This window comes from Rhinatrema bivittatum, chromosome 7 (assembly GCF_901001135.1).
Source record: "Rhinatrema bivittatum chromosome 7, aRhiBiv1.1, whole genome shotgun sequence".
Classification (NCBI taxonomy): domain Eukaryota; kingdom Metazoa; phylum Chordata; class Amphibia; order Gymnophiona; family Rhinatrematidae; genus Rhinatrema; species Rhinatrema bivittatum.
Window position 1 is genome coordinate 283,777,719 of NC_042621.1, and position 22,674 is coordinate 283,800,392.

Genomic DNA, 22,674 nt, shown 5'->3' on the forward strand with positions numbered 1-22,674 from the left:
CTCAGTGGGTGAGTACCATGGGGTTACAGCACTTCCACTGTTAGAGAATTCTCTAAGATATGAGCAGCATTGTCTGGATGTGGGACTGAATAAATTGCATCTAGCAGGATTGTCATCTATCAATGTGCTGGCGGTTTTGGAATTCCTTTGACTGTATTCAGGTACCTCATGTCTGAAATCCTCATTTTCTGTGTTTAAGTGGGTCAGGAAATATAGGAGACAGTTGGATTCAAGGCGAGTGAATCCCGGAGTTGCATGAATGCATGGAAGGTGGAGGGATTGGACAAAGCATATGTACACCCAAATCCTACCCCTGTGAAATCCTGTTGAATTGGAAGGACAGTGTGGTGACAGGTTACACAAATTTATATGCATAAGTTCACTTTGACAACTTGTGCGTAATTGGCCTAGTACATGCACAGAATAACTTGTACAAAGTTATTTTTCCTCTTTGGAAGTCATAACTTGTGCATGTTAACTTATAAGTATGTACCTCCATAGGTTCCCACTATGCCCCCCCGGAAAGCCTCTCCCCCACTTCAAAAAAGTGTGTGCATAAGTGACTGAAAATTTAACCTTGAGTGTACATCAAAACTTTTAACACACACCAAAACTCTTCCAATGCATGTTAAATAAAAATAATGCACATTAAAGCAAAACAACATAAAGCACAATTTAAAAAAATAGTGAAACAAACTTTTATGTCTGCACATCCTTAAATTCTTTGTCCTATGTCTCTGGAAAATGCTGCCTTCTTGAACTTTACTGAAGCCTACTAGCTATTTGAATATCTCCATCATATTGTCCTTCTTCTTTTCTTTTTCTCTAAAATATACATTATGGAGGATTAAACCAGTTATCATGAGCAAACCTGACTGAAGACTGGAAGTGTTTATTCAGTCTAATGCAGTTTACACTGAAGTCTCACTTTTAATGCAAGTATTTAGTGATATTGCATTAGCACTAACGTAGGTAGTGCATTAGCACCGCAAGAGCACAGGAAGAAATGGAGAACTAAAGTTTGCATCAAACTGGTACTGTAACATAAAGGAACAATAAAGCATGTTATATCAGTGCAGTGAACAGTATTTTTGCATTCCATAGGCTGTAACTTACTGTAAACAGTAGATACTAAACAGATATGCTCTATAGAAGAAGAAGTGAGACCAAGCAGATTTTCTAGAAAATGGCTCCTTCAGTCTCCCATTTCAAAATAAAGCCTTTCTTCTGGTGAAGACAAGAGCCAGACTCTGTTAGCTGAAGCCATTTAAATTGTGGATGCTTTCAATGTGTTTAGAAGACTAACACCTCCACAACTGCCTTAAAGCATTCAAGCTCATGCAACACTATGGGCCTCATTTTCCAATATCGCATGGGTAACGCATTAAGGGGTGTTTCCCATGCAAATGAGGCTTTTAACATGCAGTGGGGAAACATCACCACACGTGACATTTTCACAAATAGCGGAAACAACATCGTGTGCGGTGCCGGTTACGCGGATCACGATAAACAACCAAAGGGGGGGGGGGGGGGGGAGAGAGAGAGAGAGAGAGAGAGAGAGAGAGAGAGAGAGAGAGAGAGAGAGAGAGAGAGAGAGAGAGAGAGAGAGAGAGAGAGAGAGAGAGAGAGAGAGAGAGAGAGAGACTTACTATAGTGCCTATGCCCTAGACAGGTATTTGTATCCCTATGGGAGGGCCACCTACTAACTCGGGGTGGGGATTAGGTATGAGCGTCGGGGGTTGGGGGCCACTTTCGCATTCCACATGAAACGTACGGAAAGAACAGTGGTCTCTAGTGAAGATTTGCTGGCCGTCGGAGTGAGGACGCTCACTCCAAGAAGAGGTTTGGGCAATGAGTGAACATTGCCCAAACCTCTTCTTGGAGTGAGCGTCTTCACTCCGGCCAGCAAATCTTCACTAGAGACCACTGTTCTTTCCGTACGTCTCATGTGGAATGCGAAAGTGGCCCCCAACCCCCGACGCTCATACCTAATCCCCACCCCGAGTTAGTAGGTGGCCCTCCCACAGGGATACAAATACCTGTCTAGGGCATAGGCACTATAGTAAGTCTGTCTCTGTCTCTCCCTCCCCCTCCCCCTCCCCCTCCCCCTCCCCCAGGCTCACTGGAGCCTGAAATAGGCTGTCCGGAAATGTCGTGCATCGCGATAAACCTTTACTGCCCGCTAGCGCAGTATGTAACGCACATGAAAGGGTTGTAGCTATTAGCCGCGCTAACACTGCGGCTGTTTCGCCGCACACGATACCTGTTTCCTGCTTTACATATGCTCCACCCCCCTGAATACCAAATTACAAATTTGCATTCGCAAATCGCGTTAACGGCTGTTAGCGCGAATTTATCGCACGCGGTAACTCCTTGGAAAATGAGGCCCTATGAGCCCTGTTGGTCCTGCTGGTTCCTCATCTGCTCCACTGCACAGCCTGGTGGTCAGTTTAAACTCTTCACCTCTCATTAACCAGTTAAACATATACAGCCTCGCTATAGAAGAAAAGCAACTGCTGTGTGAGACGGATCTGCATATGATGCACTGCATAGGGTGGCAGAAAGCATGTCAGGAAGAGTTCTTTATCTGCAGACCAGCAGTGCTGAATGTTCCCTCTTGCTGGACTAGGTGGTTCCTTACTCCCTCTGAAATTATGTTCCTTTTTTTTTTAACACGTGACCGTCTGCCTCAAGGCTCAGTAAGGACATGCATCAGTAAATTTAGCAGAAAATGCATACCAGCGTTGAATTAAAAACTTTTAATTGTTCCTTCAGAATGCACACAGAATAACAGAATGCACACAGAATAACATCCAGCACGGGATGAGATGAATTCAAAAGTACTGTACTGTGGAAGAATGGGCGTAATGAGGCCATGCTATATCCAGGGTTTGTCTCAGTGTGGCAGCTGCAGAGAGAGAAATATACAAACTTGCTTGCTGGCTAACTGCAGGATTCTAAAATCTGCTTTCCAGCAGGATCTTTTTTTTTTATTATTAATATTATTTTTAAGAAAATCTTCACATTCAGGGGGCAAGGGCTCGCTGCTTATTGCAGGGGCATCTGTTGCTTGATTAGAAATATAAACAGCTGTAAAAGAAACCCTGCAGTATCCACCCAGTAAATGTGAAACCCCGACCCCTTTCCCTCTCACCCAACAATTCTGATGATAAAACGGAATTTGACCGTTGTCACGTTTTACAGGTCTGAATAATTTATTTTTTTTTCCTCGTGGTACTTATTGAGCACGCTGAAAAGTTGCCCATGTGGCTAACCCGTTCAGACAACTGTCAGGGCCCAGTTGATGTAGCAGTTCAACCTACTGTAAAGCCAAGAATACTTCGAAAGCATGCAGATTCTTGGTTGGTATCATTAGGAATCTTCTACAAACACGACGGATCCAAAAACAGGGGGAGGGAGGGTATTTTCCATAAATCCAAGCACCTGTACACCGCAGCTTCCATGGTGTTCTCATAAATGTTGACATGCACAGGCTTAAAGCTAAAAACCCATTTTGTGTGTGTGTGTGTGAGAATTAAAAAAAAGTCCCCTTGCAGTTCAGTTTATTTTCGTTCTCAGTTCAAACATTTACAAAGGTAGGGATCTCTTGTGCTTTGCTTCTCAGCAGCTATGGAAATACTTCCTGGTCAAAGAGAAAACAAAAACAAATAGAAAAAAAAAAAAAAAGCATCATTAATATTCTCCACTATCAACATAAAGAAATGTATTTCAAGGAATCTATGGCTTTATTGATGCTGCTAGGATACTGTGTTGTGCTATGGAAAAAAAAAATGCTTTCCTTTGAAAGAGAAAATGTTTCACGAATGTTAATGTTTCCAATGTGTATTATCCACCCACACAGAGCAGCACTGGAAAATTCAAGTTATCTTTTTAAGAAAAATAAACCCATTTAGAACATGTACTCATCTTAATAGCATCTGAAATGAAAACATGCCGAGAATGTAAAGAAGATGCAAAGTAAGGAATAAATAGGCCAAAGGGAAAGCTTCTAAAATGCCCGTGAATTGGCTACCATGCAAGATCAGAAACACAGTGCTGAAAAGAATGAGCTGAATAACCCAAGGAGGATATGGTGACTGTAGATGCCTGGGCTTCTGCAGTTAAAAGTCTCTTTGCAGAGCCGTTGCGAGGTAATTTTCAAAAAGGATTTACACATGTAAAGCTGGGATTTAGGGGCCTGACTTTCAATAGCATTTACACAAGTAAAACTGGATTTTACATGTGTAAATGCACTTTACCCGTGTAGGTTGGCTTTTGAAAATTGCCACAATAGTATGTTACATTTCTGCGTGTAACTCCTTTGAAAATTTACCTGTAAGTGCATAAATGGGCTTTTTTGAACTGCTTCTTTTACATGCACTGAATTTTCAAAAGGTTTTATATGCTTAAATGGACTTAACGTGCACAAATGTGCGTTTGAAAATTGCTAGGATATATGCTACTTTTTATGCGCATCAGCTCTTTTGAAAATTACCTCCCAAGTTAAGACTGTTCAAAGGTTTCCAGGGAATATCTCCAATGTTGTAGAGAGCAATTTCAGTTTAAAATGCATAGGCAGTAGTTTACGACATGAAAAGTTTACTTACCAGCACAATCCCAGTAATCATTTGGAAATTCATTTTTGTCTCATACATATAAATCACAAGGAATTTTAGGAGAAGAATCCCTGGCAGTAAGTGAAATACCCGAAGTAATCAGAAAAGACAGGTACAAGATGATAAACCCGAGGTTCTCTTGGAGTGCCTGGCTAACTTTTCAAATTATTTTCCCTCGCTGCTTGGAACCGCAGCCTTTCTTCCCATGACAACCCTCCCTCTTCAGCTGAATTGCCTTCATGTTTGTATGGCTGCGCCTTGATCCATCTCTTTTTTGTGTCTAATATACTAAAAAGGCACTGTCACTAACAAGGACCTGATGCTGGCTATAGAGCATTCCTATTATGGTCAAACATTGAGAAACCTATTCTTTGGGACCCCAATAAGATTTTTTAAGTTTATTGTACATCAAGGAACAGAGCGGGTGACGTGTCTTGGTCATAAAATCCTCAAGAACAGATTCATTTGCTCAACAGGAATCTGTCAAGCTTGTCAGCTTTCTTGTCAACCTTTTTCAAACAGGTCCTTGCCCCGTAAGGACTGTGTCAGGCTTTTTTGTGTACCTTTTCAGGTTTTTACATCATTATCTGATTTGCACAAACTCTGGCATCATCCTGGCAATGGAGATTAGATGATGAGAATACAAATTTTGATAAATAGCAATAAGATTAAAGAAAACTAGGTTAGAAAAGATTGTTTTAGTGAGGTAGCAAGGATTGAAATTCTAGCAGTGACAAGCCTTCTCTCCTCATGTACTGAGATATAGCACAACATATACATCACATGCAGACTTCTCATGAATTATGTGGGGTTTCATATAATATATTGCAAAGCCTTAGACTTTTTATTAACAAATCGATTCATCGGAAATCACATGACCAACTATAGACATGGTCATTTTTCTTTAAGAGGGAACTGGTCAAAATGATGATGTCACCATACAAAATTATTGCGTGCTTTTTGCCCAAATGCTTTCATCAAAAAACAGACAAGTAACAGATCCTTCCAAAGACAAATTAACCTCCACTGGGACTACTGCTATCTGTCTACATCTTTGCTCAGCTGAAGCAAGACTCAATAATAATACAAATATTAGGGATGTGAATCGTTTTTTGACGATTTAAAATATCGTCCGATATATTTTAAATCATCAAAAATCGTTAGAAGCGCGATACAATAGGAATTCCCCCGATTTATCGTCAAAAATCGTAAATCGGGGGAAGGGGGAGGGCGGAAAAACCGGCACACTAAAACAACCCTAAAACCCACCCCGACCCTTTAAAATAAATCCCCCACCCTCCCGAACCCCCCCAAAATGCCTTAAATTACCTGGGGTCCAGAGCGGGGGTCCCGGTGTGATCTTTTACTCTCGGGCCTGCGGTGCGTTGTAGAAATGGCGCCGGCCCTACCTTTGCCCTGTCATATGACAGGGCAAAGGTAGGGCCGGCGCCATTTTGTTTTTTGTCCCCTGACGTCAGGAGCGTAGGAGATCGCTCCCGGACCCCCGCTGGACCCCCAGGGACTTTTGGCCAGCTTGGGGGGGCCTCCTGACCCCCACAAGACTTGCCAAAAGTCCAGCGGGGGTCCGGGAATGACCTCCTAAACTCGAATCATTTTGCCGTACGGCAAAACGACAGGGCGCCGGCGCTACCTTTGCCCTGTCATATGACAGGGCAAAGGTAGTGCCGGTGCCATTTCTACAATGCACCGCAGGCCCGAGAGTAAAAGATCACACCGGGACCCTCCCTCTGGACCCCAGGTAATTTAAGGCATTTTGGGGGGGTTCGGGAGGGTGGGGGATTTATTTTAAAGGGTCGGGGTGGGTTTTAGGGATGTTTTAGTGTGCCGGTTTTCCCGCCCTCCCCTGAGTTACGATTTACACGATATTTTAAAAAACAAAACCGCGACGATAAGATTCCCTCCCCCCCCAGCCGAAATTGATCGTTAAGACGATCGATCACACGATTCACATCTCTAACAAATATAGATTTACAAAATTGTGATATAAATCATGAGTCACCGAACTATGGGATGGATTTATCAAAATGCGGTAAGTACCGCATGCGATAGCAAAAGGGGCGTGTTTTATGCTAATATAGCATTTATCGCAATTTGCACTAATTACCTGTGCGAAGAGCTAAGTTAGTGCAAATAGCAATACCATTTTCAGATTCTGTGATAAGTGCCAGACCTGTTGTATTTCCTTCATTCAACCACCAGGGGACCATTGTTAATGGTGGGTGAGAGAGAGAGTGAGAGAGAGAGAGAGTGAGAGCAAGCCTGGCCATAATATCATGGCCCATAGGTAGGTATTTGTATCCCTATGGTAGGCCCACCTAGTAACTCGAGGTGGGGATTAGGTAAGAGTGTAGGGGATTAGGGGCCACTTTGACATTCTACGTGACACCTACGAACAGAACAGTGGTCTCTTGTGAAGATTTGCTGGAGTCCATCAAGCTAGGTTGAGAGAACCTTGCCCAAATCTCATCTTGGAGTGAGTTTCCTCACTCCGAAGGCCAGCAAATCTTCACAAGAGACCACTGTTCTGTTCGAAGGTGTCACGTAGAATGTCAAAGTGGCCCCTAACCCCCTACACTCTTACCTAATCCCCACCTCGAGTTACTAGGTGGGCCTACCATAGGGATTACAAATACCTACCTATGGGCCATGATATTATGGCCAGGCTCTCTCGCTCTCTCTCTCTTTCAATTCCCCTGAAATAGGTCTTACGGGAGACATTGCAAATGGCAATGAAACCTTACTGCACGGTCACGGCAGCTATCACACAGCCTAACGCAATTGAAAGAGGTGTAGTTAAAATCAGCATTATGGCTGTGTGATAGCTCTTCGCAGACAGGCTAACCCAGCCCACTCTCCGCCCCTAACTCCTCCTATTTTCTGAATTTGCATCGCCCCATACGATATGGTGCGATCGCATGCGTTAAACACGTTTTCGCATGCGTTAAGGGCCTTTCGCATGCGTTAATGGGGCTTTTCGCATGCGATAAGCCCTTAACGCATGTGAAAACGCCTTACCGCATTTTGATAAATGACCCCCTATGAGAAGGCAGAGGTAACTATACCTGATGACATCTGAATGAAACTTTTGTTGCAAACATTGAACAAACAGAAAAATAAAAGGATTACAAGTTATTTTTATTTGAAAAATCTCTCTTTTTTTTTTTTGGTTTGGTTCGTGAGCATATAACTGCATCCTTTAGTCAATGAAGAATCTCGACATACTTCCCAGGTGAAGGCACTTTGCTTCACAACTCACCTGCTGATATATGTAACACTCTCCTTTTCTGCCCAGCCTGCCTTATGCTTGTAATTGCATATGTTGTGGTATATGATCCTCCATTGCAAATGGGAGAGAGAAGTCCTATCACCACTACAATGAATGACTTTTTAGAATAGTTAATACATTGGCGGGTTGTGATTTGGGGGAGGGAGGAGTGGGGGCAAGTTTAGCCAATTAGAAGTCAGAATCAGCCACCTGTCAGACGGAAATTATTTACCTATGGCCTGTGTATCCAACTTCTCATCTAACAGCTGCTCAGGGCTCACCAGCTGACTTTGAGGGACATTGGGCAAGCTTTCACTTTGACTGACTGGACTGATCATCTCTTGCTCTTTCTCATTCTGCATCTGTGCATAAACATTAATCCCCGGAATCTTCCTAAAATATTAACAGAGAGCATCATTGTTGCGCAACCCACCACACTGCGCGCATTCTCAGAAGTGGAGTCAGAACGCAGGTCCAGCATACCTTTTGAACTTATAAATGACGAAGACGGCTAAACCAACAAACACCACGGACAACAGCATCAGCATGGCAGAACCACTGTGACTGGGTGCTAGGTCCACAAGGGGAGCTACAGAGGAAAAGCACCATAGAATTCAGAAGAGCAGTCAACGCAATGAAATTAGGCAGCATTAATTAAAAAAAATATATATATATATAAACATTGCTGATAACCAAATTTTAGTTCATTTTATTTGCAAATACCTTTTTTTCCTGTAGAATCTACAGAGTACTAAACTCAACTAAAGAACAAGTTATAGTAGCTCATACTCATATCTATCTATAGGAAAAACTTATAAAACACAATCAGAGAATCAAATTTATTGCAGAGCTGTAAGGAGGTAAGTTTCAAAAGGATTTACCCGCTTGATTGGACTTTTGAAAATTACATGCATAACTCCTTTGAAAATTCATTCCATAGGGTTGAACATTATGTGCATAGATGGACTTCCGAAAATCGCTATGATATATACTACTTTGAGTAACTGAAGATCTGCGCCAAGAGAGGTTTCTCCTGAACTATCCTATGGGAGAACTCGCTGCTCTGTTTAGCAATGGATCTATTCTGATAAAGCTCCTGCCGACAACTCTTTTCATCATTCTATCAGTTTGGACACGGGGGGGGGGGGGGGGGGGGGCGCTACAGGGAGTATTTCCCAACTGTTCAGGTATAGGACTGCCAATAGGCTGAGCCATTGTATGTATGAAGGTGGATCCTGATTTTCTTGGGGGAAATCAGAATGACGTCATCTGTGCATTCAATGGAATAGTATCTTGACTGAATCTGCCAGTTTGGTGACAAACGAAATCAAAACTAATCCAGGATCTAAGAAAAAGTAGACATTTCTATGGATTTTCCAATGCACTTTTATTTCAGTCAGCCTTATCAATAAAATATAAACCATTAAGAGCCTGTTTGTTTGTCTTAGTAATAGAAATGTCCTATCAGGTTGTATTATTTATTTATTTGTAAACATTTGATATTTCTCCTTTTCCTAAATCAGCCTCAAGAGGGATTACAATCCAAATCACAAGTAATCAAATCGAAGATCTCAAAAATCTATAAATGACAGTCTGCAGTTTTGCTGCTCTCCAAATAGAAGGGAAGCAGGGGTGTGACCTGCACAGAGTGGCCACTGCACCCTAAACACCTTGCAGAGCAGCCTGGATGGACCATTTCGGTCTCTTTCTGACATTATTTACAGTGTTAAAAGATATGGGTTGCTAGCTGAAAGCAGGACCCAGTACAAGAAGTTAAAACAGCTCTAGAAAGAATATCTAGATGATGGAGGGGAGAGCAGAGCATGCTCAGAATTACTGTTCTAAAAATGTGCGATAAGAAAGAGTCCCATCATCGCCTGAGACAGGCATGTCTGCAGTATCTTAGAGTGCTGGGAGAGTCGGAGGTCTGTTGCTTAGAAATAGAATAGGTGGTTGATGAATATTCTGCAGTCTGATGCCAAGAACTAGCATGAGTTTCATCTTTTTGGATTCTTGAACTCAAATAAAATGACGTGGAACACTGTGGAATGCTCTGCTGATCTTTATTCACACAGAGGAAGCGAGCACATTCTTATTCCAGTAGCGTCTCAGATATGTAAGCCACAGAACAGAGAGATTCCATATTTCATTGCATTTCTAACTAAAGCCATGATCATAGGAAGAATGTGAGATTCATGTACGATCATAACATTTCTGTATTATTGGGTGACCAGTCATAAGACCTCCTTAATGTTCCTGCTTTATTCAATCTATTTTTCAAACAAGGCAAAGCAAAAAAAAAAAAAAATGTTTGGGATGGAGGATGGATGCAATCAGAAAAGATTTACTTGTTTGCTCCAATGGTTCTCAACCCAAGCTTCAGGATCAGGATCTTCATCCCACCAATCAGGTTTTCAGGATATCCACAATGAGTATGCAGAAGGAATACGCTTGTAGCTCTTCAATTGATGCAAATCTATCTCATGCACATTCATTGTGAATATCCTGGAAACCTAACCGGCAGGTTGTGTTCCGTGGACTGGCCTAAGAACCACTGGTTTACTCCATCAAGGCATCTGTCCAATATCTCCCATCCTGCTTTTTCTTTTCTAAAACTTCCTGCATTTCATAACCAAGGGTAGGCTTTAACTGAGGAACCCACTGCATAGTCTACATGTAATTTAACAAATTACTTTGGATACCTATTTCTAATCACTTTAAGCTTTTTTCCATAGACACAATGGGAAAAAAAATATCTTCATAAATCAGGCTCTAAGACTGTAAAGTAAACTTTTTTTGTATCTTGAAAGGCTCTGGAATCCAATTTGAAACCATCTTCAAAAACGCTATGTAAAAAAATAAATGCAGAGCATGCTGCACTGTACAGAAGCATACAGTGGATGAAGAAGGGGAAAAATGGATTTGTCTTATTGTCAGAGTACATTTGGTGATATCATATCTGAGAGAACAGGGAAACCCTTAGACTGAGTTTCACAAGCACATTAGTAACGGAGAATATATGTTAGCAGATTTTTGATTGTTTACCTTTGAGATTGCACCATGGATGTCATCCCACCCACAGGCCTCATTTTGGCAACGTAAGCTATTTATTCCACTGTTTGAAACCTTTCCTTTGTTAAGACAGAGGTTATACAATATGGCACTGAATCACTGAATATGAACAAATGTATTTGAAAAAAAAAAGAAATCTAACACTCAGATGGCTGATGTGATTATTGTTGTATGTTTTGCAAATAGTATTGTTCCTGCAGAAGAGGTCAGATCAATTGGCAGTGTCAGCACTGGAATTAAAAAAACAAACAAACCAAAGTTCCCAGTTTCTCTAAAGGTGGTCATCTCATTTCCTTTGTGACCAATTCACATTATGCAGCATTTTCCTTCCAGGCAGGTTTTGGACCTACAGTTCTGAAGGCGGCCAGTGTACATCTGTTCTGCAGTTAACAGAATGCAAGACCATGATTTGAAGTTGCTAGTGATTCTGCTTATGAGGCATTAAAAGCTGCCTGCATGGAGCCCACTTACTTAAATAAAATGTATGTTCCTCCACTCTAGTGACTCTCCGCGAGCCTTCATTTTCCTCGTTATACATTTCTATGGGGAAAGATCTTGCTACGCTAGTGAAAGTTCCCCCCTAGGAAAGTTCCATAGGACTCAGGACTGTCCATCAAATTGGTGACGTACCAAACTATTAAATTCTAAGACTGAAACGGACTGCCTGCCCTCACCTCTACCCCCTTCTGCTAAGCCTTCTTCCCTCACACAGGTGCTAGACCAATAATCGCTCTTATCTGCCGGATCAGGCCAAGAAGACAAATTCATCTCGAGAAGGATGGAGCTAAGACACTACAGCACAGGCAGGCTGTTCACAAACACTGCAGAAGATAATGGGAAATAAACCGGCTGGCCTGCAGAAATACAATTTTTACTGAAACCTAGCAAAAGAGGTAGAGAGAGAGAGAGAGAGAAAGAAAATGTGCCCTTGTTCTTAAAATGCATCTAACAGCTTGTGACACTCCCTAAGGAAAACTGGAAAAAGCTCCGTACTGATGACAGATACCTGCTGTGAAATGGGCCACATGAACAAGGATCCGGACGCCAGGCTTCAGCTCAAACTGGACCAAGTCTTGATTTAGTTTGGTGATAAATATTTCAGAAATCTGCAAAACAAAAAATCAGTTCAGATGCTATAAATGTGGAACGCATTAACTTCTATACTGAACCTTAACAGGAGGCGGGAAGAAACCATCCATCCAGGTATCGTTGCACTCTGGTGTGTCAGAAAGAAATCAGGTTAAAAATTAGCACATGAAAGCTGCATTAAAAAAAATACAGCAACAACCACCAATGAACACTGGGGGGACCGTTTTCTAGCAGGCTACTTCATTGAAAAGTGTGGGAGTAGCTTCACTGCATGTACTTGCTGTAAACCCCTATGAGTGGAACCCCTGCTGTCGTGACCGGTGGTCAGCTGGGGTTATGTGAATGAGGAGGCCATGGTGTTCTCATAGGATTGCCCGCAGAAACACCTCTCTCTTATTGGGTTATGTATAATGGGGTATAGAAGCCCACCAAATTATGAGTTTTCCAGGGGTAGGGAGGGAAAGCAAGGTTAAAAACAGGAAAGGGTGCTTAGGGATAAAGAAATAATTTGATTTTGTATCATTTTTTCTTTTCTTGTTCAGCAATTTATTTTAAAAGTCATCAAAACTACTAGCAACCAAAAATAATGTATCATATATTCATTACATTCACAGCTTTTAACATTTTATTCTTTTCTTTACTTGCAGAACTGTTTATTTCTGCTTATGTTATTGCACGATTATATCAGATAAGTACATCTTTTATTCTTTTACTGTAATTCTTTACTAATATAATCATTAATTAATTGATGTTCCGATATGTCTATTATATAAGAATAGTGATTCTTTGTATCACCGTTCTATTTCAGAGTTCGGGCACTTAATATTAATTTATTCACTCCTTCACTTACCATGATTGGTCCATTCACTGTCACATGTCAGTGAAAGGACAAATCCCCTTTCAGAAGACTGTCCTGAAAGGGGATTGGGTCCTTTCACTGACAAATGTCAGTGGAAAGGACCAATTGGGAACAGCCCTTCAAGGGGAGGGTCTCCAGCAGGTTTTCCTGGCTGGAAAGGGGATTTGGGGGTCTGGTAAAGGCTGCTTTATGACATGGACCTCAGAATAGCCATTTCAGATAGAAGACCCCCAGGTCTAACCCAGACCACTTGGCTTATCGGGCCAGACCTTGGAGGGTTGGGGAGCTTTGATCAGGCCAGCTGCATTATTTAATGCCTGCCTCTGAGTAGGGGTTAAATTTCTCACAGTAGTAGAAGACGCGTTAGGCAGTCTCTTGCTTAGCGTGCCTCCTTGTACAACAGGGTAATAGCTAATGGCCTCATTTACATGCAATTAACATGTAATGAGCGCTATTAGCTATGCGCTTGTTTGGACATGCGTTTTGGATGCGCTAATCCCATTATTGCATCGAGAGCTATTCTAGTGCGTCCAAATCGTGCATCCAAACTCGCTAGGCTGAGCGCACTGTATTTCATCGGCCTGCTAGAGTCTGCATTATTACATGACAGGTTAGGGAGTTTTAACCCTATATCCATCTAACTGGAGTAGGTGCTGCTTCCTGCTTAAAAATCTTCTTATAGTCAATGGGCCTGTTCATCTCGCTTCCTGTTTGTGTGTCTCTACGCTGGACGGCTTATAGCCGCAGCCATCTTTGTTTCCTTGGTTACAGTTTCCCTTTGAGAATTCCGAGCTGTTCGGAATCTTGTCCAGCACTGCTGCAAGAAGAAAACCCGGACTGGACTACGAAAAGTTGTGCAGACTTGAACAATAAACGTTAACTTTTCAAAATTATTTCACTCTCAATTCTATTAAACATCAAGTTTAATAATGCCACACAACATCCCCATTCTATTTACCCCAGTTTTAGCTGACAAATCTGTTTCTTCCTACAAACGCTCCTTTTTAAAATTCCTTTTTACTTTTAGATTTAATAAAAAGTTAAATCAGTGTTTCTGATCTCCTGTTATTTATTTATTTATTTATTTATTTTTAATTTTTATATACCGAAGTTCTAGTAGAGACTACAAATCACTCCGGTTTACATAAAACGAAGAACTGCTCAACAGATAGCGGAGCTTTACATGGAACCGTATATTCCATGTTATGTTTCCATAACATAACATTCCATGTTATGTTTCCCATTGCTTATTCATATCATTTGCATGCTTTTTGGGTACTTTATAAGGGGTTCAGGATACATCATTGCTTTCAGCTATTTTCAATTCCAAAAACTCAGTTTTTTGGGGGTTGAGTTCATGTCCTTGGGACCCCCCTCTGGTGACCTCAGCATTCATTTTTATCTTCTTTTGGCTTATTGTCCACTCTTAAATAAATTAATATCGGTTTGTCAGGGATGACCCAGCGCTCTGAAACATACAGGATAGCTCCTTCTAGTTGCCCCCCCCACCACCTGGGATCGAGCATTCCTTTAATTTTTATTTACTTCTTTTCTTTTATTTGTAACTCTTTATTTTATTGCCCTTTCGGGCCACTGTCCCTGAAGTGAGAGCACTTCTCGCCTGGACCTGCATCTTCTTCAGCTCCGAGAGCTTCCCCAAGGCCCCCGGAGCATCTGGCAATTTTTTTTAAATCATCCCGCTGCTGCTTTGGTGGGCGAGAAGGCAGCAGCGGCAATGCGGGCCAGTTCAATTCCCCCCCCCCCCCCCCTTTCAGCCGAGGCTGTGGAAATCAGCAGTATCTTCCCCGCGGCTCTGTTGCTATTCCACACTCTTTTCTCCCTGCATCTCAATGCTGCTTTTGATATTGGGGCACGTCTTTCTCATTTTTCCTTTAACGAAACAAAACTCCGTGGCTGTCCGATTGGTGGTATGACCCTGCCCTAGTTCTCCTCCAGCACTTCAACAACAGAGCTGCCCTGCGCCCTGGAACATACTGAAAGGCCTCCAATGGGTTTCACTCAGGTAATTAATTTTTTTTGTCTCTGGGACACCTTATCTATCACATTGCAGCAAATTCACAAAGAAGCTGCATGGTTAGTTACTCTTTCAACACTTGCTGGCATAACATGTGCAAGCTTAAGGTACCCGTGGACTTTGCACACAACTATTTGTGCGGATGGATAGAAGAGGAGAAATAGTGCTCATACTTTTGCAAATGGCAAATATGTATAAGGTTTTCCTCCTTTAACCTATGCAAGCACACACACACATACAGGCCCTCTCCCCCAAGCCCTCCTTCTCCCCAGGAACTCCTCTTTAAAACGCCAGCTATAAGTGCACATGTTGGGTGTCATTTCCAAATCCATTTATTTGCATAGACCTGCTTTTATGCATGCAAATGGCTGTTCCAAAATTGACCTGGGCTTACTGGGCCAGATTTTCTAACCTACGCGCGGGCATAGATTTGTGCACGCAAACCGGCGCACACAAATCTACGCCTGATTTTATAACATGCGCGCGCAGCCGTACACATGTTATAAAATCTGGGGTTGGCGCTCGCAAGGTGCACACTTGTGCACCTTGCGCGCGCCGAGCCCTAGGGGAGCCTAATGGCTTTCCCCATTCCCTCGGAGCGGCCTCGGAGGGATCTTTCCTTTAGCCTGCCCCCCGCACCTTTCCCTCCCTTCCCCTATCTAACCCGCCCCCCAGCCCTACCTAAATCCCCCCCCCTACCTTTATTATTTCAGTTGCGCCTGCCTCTGGGCAGGCGTAGGTTGCGCGCACTGTCTGAGTGCCGACGAGCAATTCCTCGGCCTAGCAGGCTTTCAGAGGCCTCTGGCCACGCCCACGTCCCGCCTCAGACCACCCATGCCCCGCCCCCTTTTTCAAGCCCCAGGACATACGCGCGTCCTGGGGCTTGCACGCATCGCTGAGCCTATGCAAAATAGGCTTGGCATGCGCAGGAGCGGGTTTTCGGGGTTACGCGCATAATATATGCGCGTAACCCTTTGAAAATCTGCCCCACTGTCTGTAGAAGTACACTCATAACCCTAATGTATAAAGCATAGGCATTCTGGGGGGCAGAGATGAGGCAGAGTTGGCACTTATTTGCATTTTTTTTTTTTTAATGTAAAGAGTAAATTTTCCAAGTGATTTTGTAAAACAGCATTTACTCGCATAAGTAGCATTACTCGCAGATATGCCATTATATAAATGTCAATAGTGCACATATATTTTCCATTTTTACTGGTGGAAAAAAAGGGTCAGGATACAGAGTGTGGGGTGTGATTCAGAAGTATGCGCAGTGGTGCTATTTTATAAGAGATGTACACGTATACCATTACCGAACTTATTCGTACACTCTTACACCTGTGCATTGACTGGCGCAAGTGAAATTGGACTTGTCTGATGGCTGCAGCTTTTGGGTGGTAAGTCTGGGTGAACTGGTGGGGATTCAGAGTGATATACTAAAGGGTCTGGCTGAACTGGAGATGAAGTGGGTGAACTAGTGGCGATATCGGCAAACTGGTGATTTTAACAACACCAGCAAGTAAGTCTTTTCAAAACGGCCCATGCACATAACATATATAAATGACCTGCCTCTACATATAAATCGGGGTTGTTATGTGTACATGTCATATTTTCTATGCACCTAGAAAATACATGTAAAGTATGTACTTTCTTGCATTGGAAGCATATAAGTATATTGCAATATTCAAACATACTCCCAGCGCAGAACTACGGTGTTTTTTATAAACAATCCTCAGTCTGATGCCAGCACACTCTGATCATCCTCTCTAGCCTGCCTCCTAAACTCCTTTCCCTCTCTGCACAATTGGACCCCCCACCACAATCTGATCTACCACCCTGAAAAAAACTATTCAGACAATGTAGAACGAGTGACTCTAGTGACACTCCGTATATCCCTTCATCTCTACCCTTGCCTGACATTTCAGAGCTTATCATGCCAGAGACATGGAAGGCATAGCCGACTCTCTGGTGAATGTGTTGATTTCCTTTCAATTTCCAAATGCAGTTGTGGGTGCCCAACAAGTCTTATGATAACTCTTGCACGTCTTTATCTCTTTCCTCATCTAATTTTTTCTCTTCTCCTCCACTTTGTATCTCATTTTTCCATTTTATGAGGTGGATTTTCAAAAGGTGCTTGTGTAAAAAATAGCACATATATGCGTAAAATGGCAGGCATGCAAGTATATGGCATTTTTGCAAAAACCCCAACATATGCACATACAGCAAAGACCGTGAGTAATCTTGCACATGTGAAAAGGGGCAGGCCAGGGGTATTCCAGGGAGGGGGCAACAGTTACGCACTTGAGTAGCTATTTTACAACCTGCCAATGTGATGCACATAAGTCTTTGACTTGTGTATATTTATTCCAGCTATTAACACCTGTTAAGTTCAAAAAGTATGTTCTCAGAATTTAAATAGCAATCTCCTCTGCATTTCTCAGTTTCCTCAAGCTATTTTAATTTATTAATGCTACCCAGAACCAGTTGTGCATTGCTTTGTATTATTTATTGTTCACAGGAAGGCAAGATTACTCTTGTATCATTCTTGGTGATATTTTTTCATTAGTCTTGGAACCTGCCCTTAATGTTGGCCTCTGGACACGTCAAAGTTGGGCGTTCCGATCACACAGGGCTTCAGCCTATATACCACTGACTGAATATTTAGACTTCATGTGTGGTTTCCATATTGAAGGCAAATTTCATCAATTCTTTTTTAAAGTATTGCTGTTAAGGAGCTTGTCTACCATTTACCATATGGGGGCTATGATTCTGAAAACAACATCTGTTTTAAAAATAAAAAAGTTTTAAAAATCTTTTTATTCTAGAACTATCATAATAGGGAACTTGATTTGTGGGATGCAATTTTGAAAGCCATTTGTGCTGCTAAATATTAGGCTCATCTTCAATTTTTTGATAAACCACCACTTTAAAACATGATACAGAATGAGAATTCACAGTTTCAGGCTCACTTAGAATACCTTGGTAGGCGATACAAAAAATATAAGTAAAACCCTTGTATAAGGCACAGGCATTGCATGGTTTGGATACAATGGGGAATGTGGAGATTTTACTTGTGTGTGCAATGGTCCTATAAGGAAAATTTTGGGTGCTATCTAGAAGCTGAATGATTGACTATACACATGGAATGAACGTGTCTGAAGTAGTAATCTGAGGTGGAACATCTGGTCTGATTAGAATGCCAGCATACATCCTGCATTGAGATTGACATAGGGTCTTTCTGAACAGATCTGCTACATCACACCAGTGTATGAGTTTCATTAGTCATGTGTTGTACTCATAAACTGAACTCCCACATGCGACATGTCATGGGGAGCTCCTCCATCAGTTTACCCCTGAACTGCTCATCATAATTGAACCAAGTCCACCATATTCTCTATAAGCATCAAGCCTTGTGTCCAAACATGTATACAAGCACAGCGATGCACTGGGACAGGTTTCCCTGCCTGATAATGCTCATCCATTTAACAAGCCTAAGCCTCATCCCACTTATTTCTTGACCTTATGTTCACCTTTCCTTGCTGGCCATCCAACAGCCTGAATGTATTTGTAATCCTTTTTCACAGGGCACGTCTTGTATTAGGCAAAGGGCCACCTTCAGATGTTGCAGAGTTAGGGCAAAGATGACTGCAAGTTCAGATCAGGATTCTCCAAATACTGAATGTTGTGTGCCGCGGCCACGACCCCCTACCTGAGCTGCGGTATCGGGCCACCGCGGCATCGCCAGGGAACCCAGCCCCATTCGTCCCCGCACCACGCTGCTCCTCTCCGTGGGGATTGCAGGTGGGGGAGATGTCCCAGGCCTCCCCTTGCGGCGTCGGCCCATTCTGCAGGGCTTCCGGGATCCAAGATGGCCGCCCTTAGGCATGAGGCTGCGCCTCCTCTGCCAATTTAAAGGGCCTGATGGGCCAGGCACAGGGAAGTATATAAGCAGGCTTCCTCCTTTCACTCGTTGACTTGGCAACTTGTTTGCTTGAGTCTGCTCACTCCTGTGAGTCTCCTGTGCTTCAGCTCCTAGTTCCTGATTCTTGCTTCTTCTCAGTGATTCCTCGGTTTGTGACTTCGGATTGGCAAGTGGTGATTCCTCGGTGTGTGACTTCAGACTGGCAAGTGGTGATCCTCTGGTATTCGACCTCGGACTTCTCTCGGACCATCCTCCTTCAAAGGCCCAACTAAGTCCCAGCGGCTCGGGTCCCTACGGGCTCCTCCCGGGAGGACCGCGGGCTTCCAGTGGTGAAGATCCAGTTGGCCCTTGCACCAACTCCATGCCTCTTTGACTTCTCAAAGGTCCATCCAAGTCGCCTGCGGTGGAGATTCAGCCAGTTCCAACTTCTGTTCTGCCTTGCCATCCGATGGGGGAACCTGAGGAGCCATCTCCTAAGGTCGTACCAACTTCCCCGTCGGTCCAAGGGTTCACGATCCCTCCTGATCATAACACTGAAAGACCCACATGGATGATTTCACACAGAGTCTTAAATAAAAATGTCTCTGCACAAGTAATGTATCAGTACCAAAGTTTTTATGGGAAAATACAGTAAAACTGAAGGAAACCAAAGTCATTTCCAGAGGTTTAGTTTATACAGAATGATACAGTCCACAATTCAAACAAGAAAAAATACATAACACAAATAATGAAAAGCAGATCTCAGGGTCCCTTTTGGATTCCCTTTGCCTTCAAGACATTCGCAGAAACAATGCTGGCTCTGCTGTTACAATTACAAATTCCTTTGGGCACCTGTAAGTGCTGCAGTCCTTCAGCTAAGGCTCCACTTTCATCCCCTTGAGATGGATTACCCTCCAGAGGTTGTACTCAGAGTTTTCAGCAATTTCTCCTGCACAAAAATAGATTGCAGCTCCCATCTGTGAATTCCTAACACTCCACTAGAGATCCTCGGACAAAAAACAATTTCTTCCCTTTGTGAGGAAACCAAAAGAAAAACACTCACATTCCCACAAAATAGCTTAAAATAGGAGAAACAGGCCCACTCTGTGTGGTGCGAGAAGTGGCTTTCCCACTGCGAAACTAAGAAGCTAGAGAAACATCTCCAGAATGCAGGCCAGCACCCTTGCCACCTTGTCCTTTCCTTCAAGACGTCAACTCCCTGTGGTGCCTCATGAAGACACCTAAATAGATGTTAAAAAGAGATTGGGTTGAACAATGACAATCACTCACAAAACATTCTGTGCCCTGCTTAATCAGCCTTATATAGCTACGTACCACTGCGTGGCCACTTTTTTCCTTGGGAACCTAAGTATACTTCCCCACAATTTGGTCGTACTTGCCAGTGCTGGGGGACCACTGCCTGGCTCTGCCCTTAGACCCAAAGGGTGAATTGCAAACACCAGAGCCCAATGAGCTATCAGAACAAGAATCTAATTCTCTGCACTTCTTATTTCTCTCTGTGCTTTTTCATTTTCCATTACTGCCAACTTATGGAGTAATGGTGAGCCCTATATTATGCAAGCTTTCCCGGACTTAAATTAATGCACCTCGCCATCAACATATCCAACACAGCAGCCATACCTCATCTCCTTGTATATAATTTAGTCTCTGCTAAACTATCTTTATTTCCTCTGATCCCAGTTCAACAGTCCTTGTTAATTGTAACTGCTTTCTTCGACACGTTATTTCTGTTTTGATGTATTTATTGCACCCCTGTTTATTTGTAAACCAGCATGATGTGATTGTTTCATGAATGCCGGTATATAAAAACCTTAAATAAATAAATAAATAAATAAATATATATATTACCGCTATGCTTGTGCTGTTACTTACTCCATCAGAGTAGGGTAATGGAGACTCATCTGATGATGGACTGGTTGTAGGATCTGTCAGCTGGAAAGGTGAGGTGATCAAATTTGTGGATTATACAAAATTATGCTGAGTAGTTAAATCTCAAGTGGATTGTGGGAAATTGCAGGAGGACCTTGTGAGACTGGAAGATTGGGCTTCCAAATGGCAGAAGACATATGGGGGCAGATTTTTAAAATTATGCGCAGGGGGTACATTTGTGCACGCTACCCAGCGCATACAAATGTATACCCGATTTTATAACATGTGCATGCTGCCACACGCATGTTATAAAATCCAGGGTCGGCGCATGCAAGGGGTTGCACACATGTGCACCTTGCGCGCTCCAAGCCCTAGGGGAGGCCCGATGGCTTTCCCCGTTCCCTCCAAGGCTGCTCCGAAATCGGAGCGGGAGCGGCCTTGGAGGAAACTTTTTTTTTGTTCCCCCCCACCTTTCCCTCCCTTCCCCTATCTAACCCACCCCCCAGCCCTACCTAAATCCCCCCCACCTTATTTTGTTGAGTTACGTCTGCCTCTGGCCGGCGTAACTTGTGCGTGCCGGCTGTCTTCCGGCGCGGCAGTCCACGACACAGGCCGCTGTGTCGGGGCACTTGGCCACACCCCCAGCCACGCCCCGTACCGCGGCCCCGCCCACAACCCACCCATTTTTGAAAGCCCCGGGACATATGCGCATCCAGAGGCTTGCGTGCAATGCCAAGCCTATGCAAAATAGGCTCGGCGCGCGCAGGGGAAATATACAGAGTGTGTTGACTGCTGAAGCCAACTGTAGCCTGCTGTCATGAGGAAGGGTATGCGTTAGGATATTCTTCAAAGGCTTCACCAATGTATGAAGTATGTAAACTTCCACCTTCCCCATCCCCCGTATACACTACCCTTCACTCAGAATCCCTTGCCTCTACCTTACGAACCCTCCAGTTCAGTGCAAATCCCTCCTCCCTATCCTAATCTCTCCATAACTCAACTACTAGGAATCACTACCTTATCTTTAGTCCTCTTTAACGCCCAATCCCTCGCCAAAAAAACTCACAACCTAGATGATCTCCTCCTAGACTGCAAGCCTGAAATCTGCGCAGCCACTGAAACCTGGCTCAAGGACACAGACACCCTAATCCTAAATCAACTCCCCACTCTCTCCTATGACATTTTCTCCATTCCAAGACCTAAGAAAAGAGGTGGAGGCATTCTCCTAGCTGTTAAAAGGAACCTCAAATTCAGTCCTTTGAACATTAGCACCCCACCCAAATATGAAATTGGCCTGTTCAAATCCCCTGAACTCCAAATTTGCCTTGTCTACAACCCCCCTGGCTTTCTGGAACACAACCCCTCCCCACTTATAGAATTTATAGCCGACAACATTAACATTGAAAAACCAGCCATCTTACTGGGAGATTTCAATATTCATGTAGACTCCACACCCCTCTCTCCATCATGTGAAACTATCCTTGACTCACTGCAGGCCATAGGCTTCACCCAGATCATCTCCTCCCCTACTCATAAAGCCGGCCACACCCTAGACCTCATTTTCATCAACTCCTGCATCCACTCACCTTCCCCCGCCTCCTGTACTCCAATACCTTGGTCAGACCATTCACTTATAGAGGTTCCCCTCACCATAAACTCCCCCACCAGCTGAAACCATTCTCACAGTAACTCCTTCTCTTTCAGAAAGCCATGCTCCACTGAGGATCTCACCTCCTCACTAACCGAATCCCTGACCAAACTTGACTGCTCCACTCCTAAAACTGCCCTTAGCTCTTGGAATAACCTCACCCTTAACATAGCTAACAAACTATGTCCACTCACCACCCGCAACCAACACCCTGCACAAAAAAACAACAAACCATGGTACACCCCAGAACTTCATCAAATGAAAAATAACCTCAGACTGAG

At 43.3% G+C, this 22,674-nt stretch overlaps 1 protein-coding gene across 1 annotated transcript in view; it reads right to left on the bottom strand.

Moving 5' to 3' along the window:
- Positions 1-2,150: 2,150 nt before the first annotated feature.
- Positions 2,151-22,674, bottom strand: part of LOC115095960 (VPS10 domain-containing receptor SorCS1-like) — a 1,120,107-nt gene continuing 1,099,583 nt past the window's right edge. Inside the window, 5 exon segments of the mRNA XM_029610345.1 lie at positions 2,151-3,608; positions 3,610-3,643; positions 8,135-8,295; positions 8,386-8,491; positions 11,981-12,080. Of these exon segments, the coding sequence (XP_029466205.1) occupies positions 3,581-3,608; positions 3,610-3,643; positions 8,135-8,295; positions 8,386-8,491; positions 11,981-12,080 (429 nt within the window). The 3' untranslated portion in view covers positions 2,151-3,580.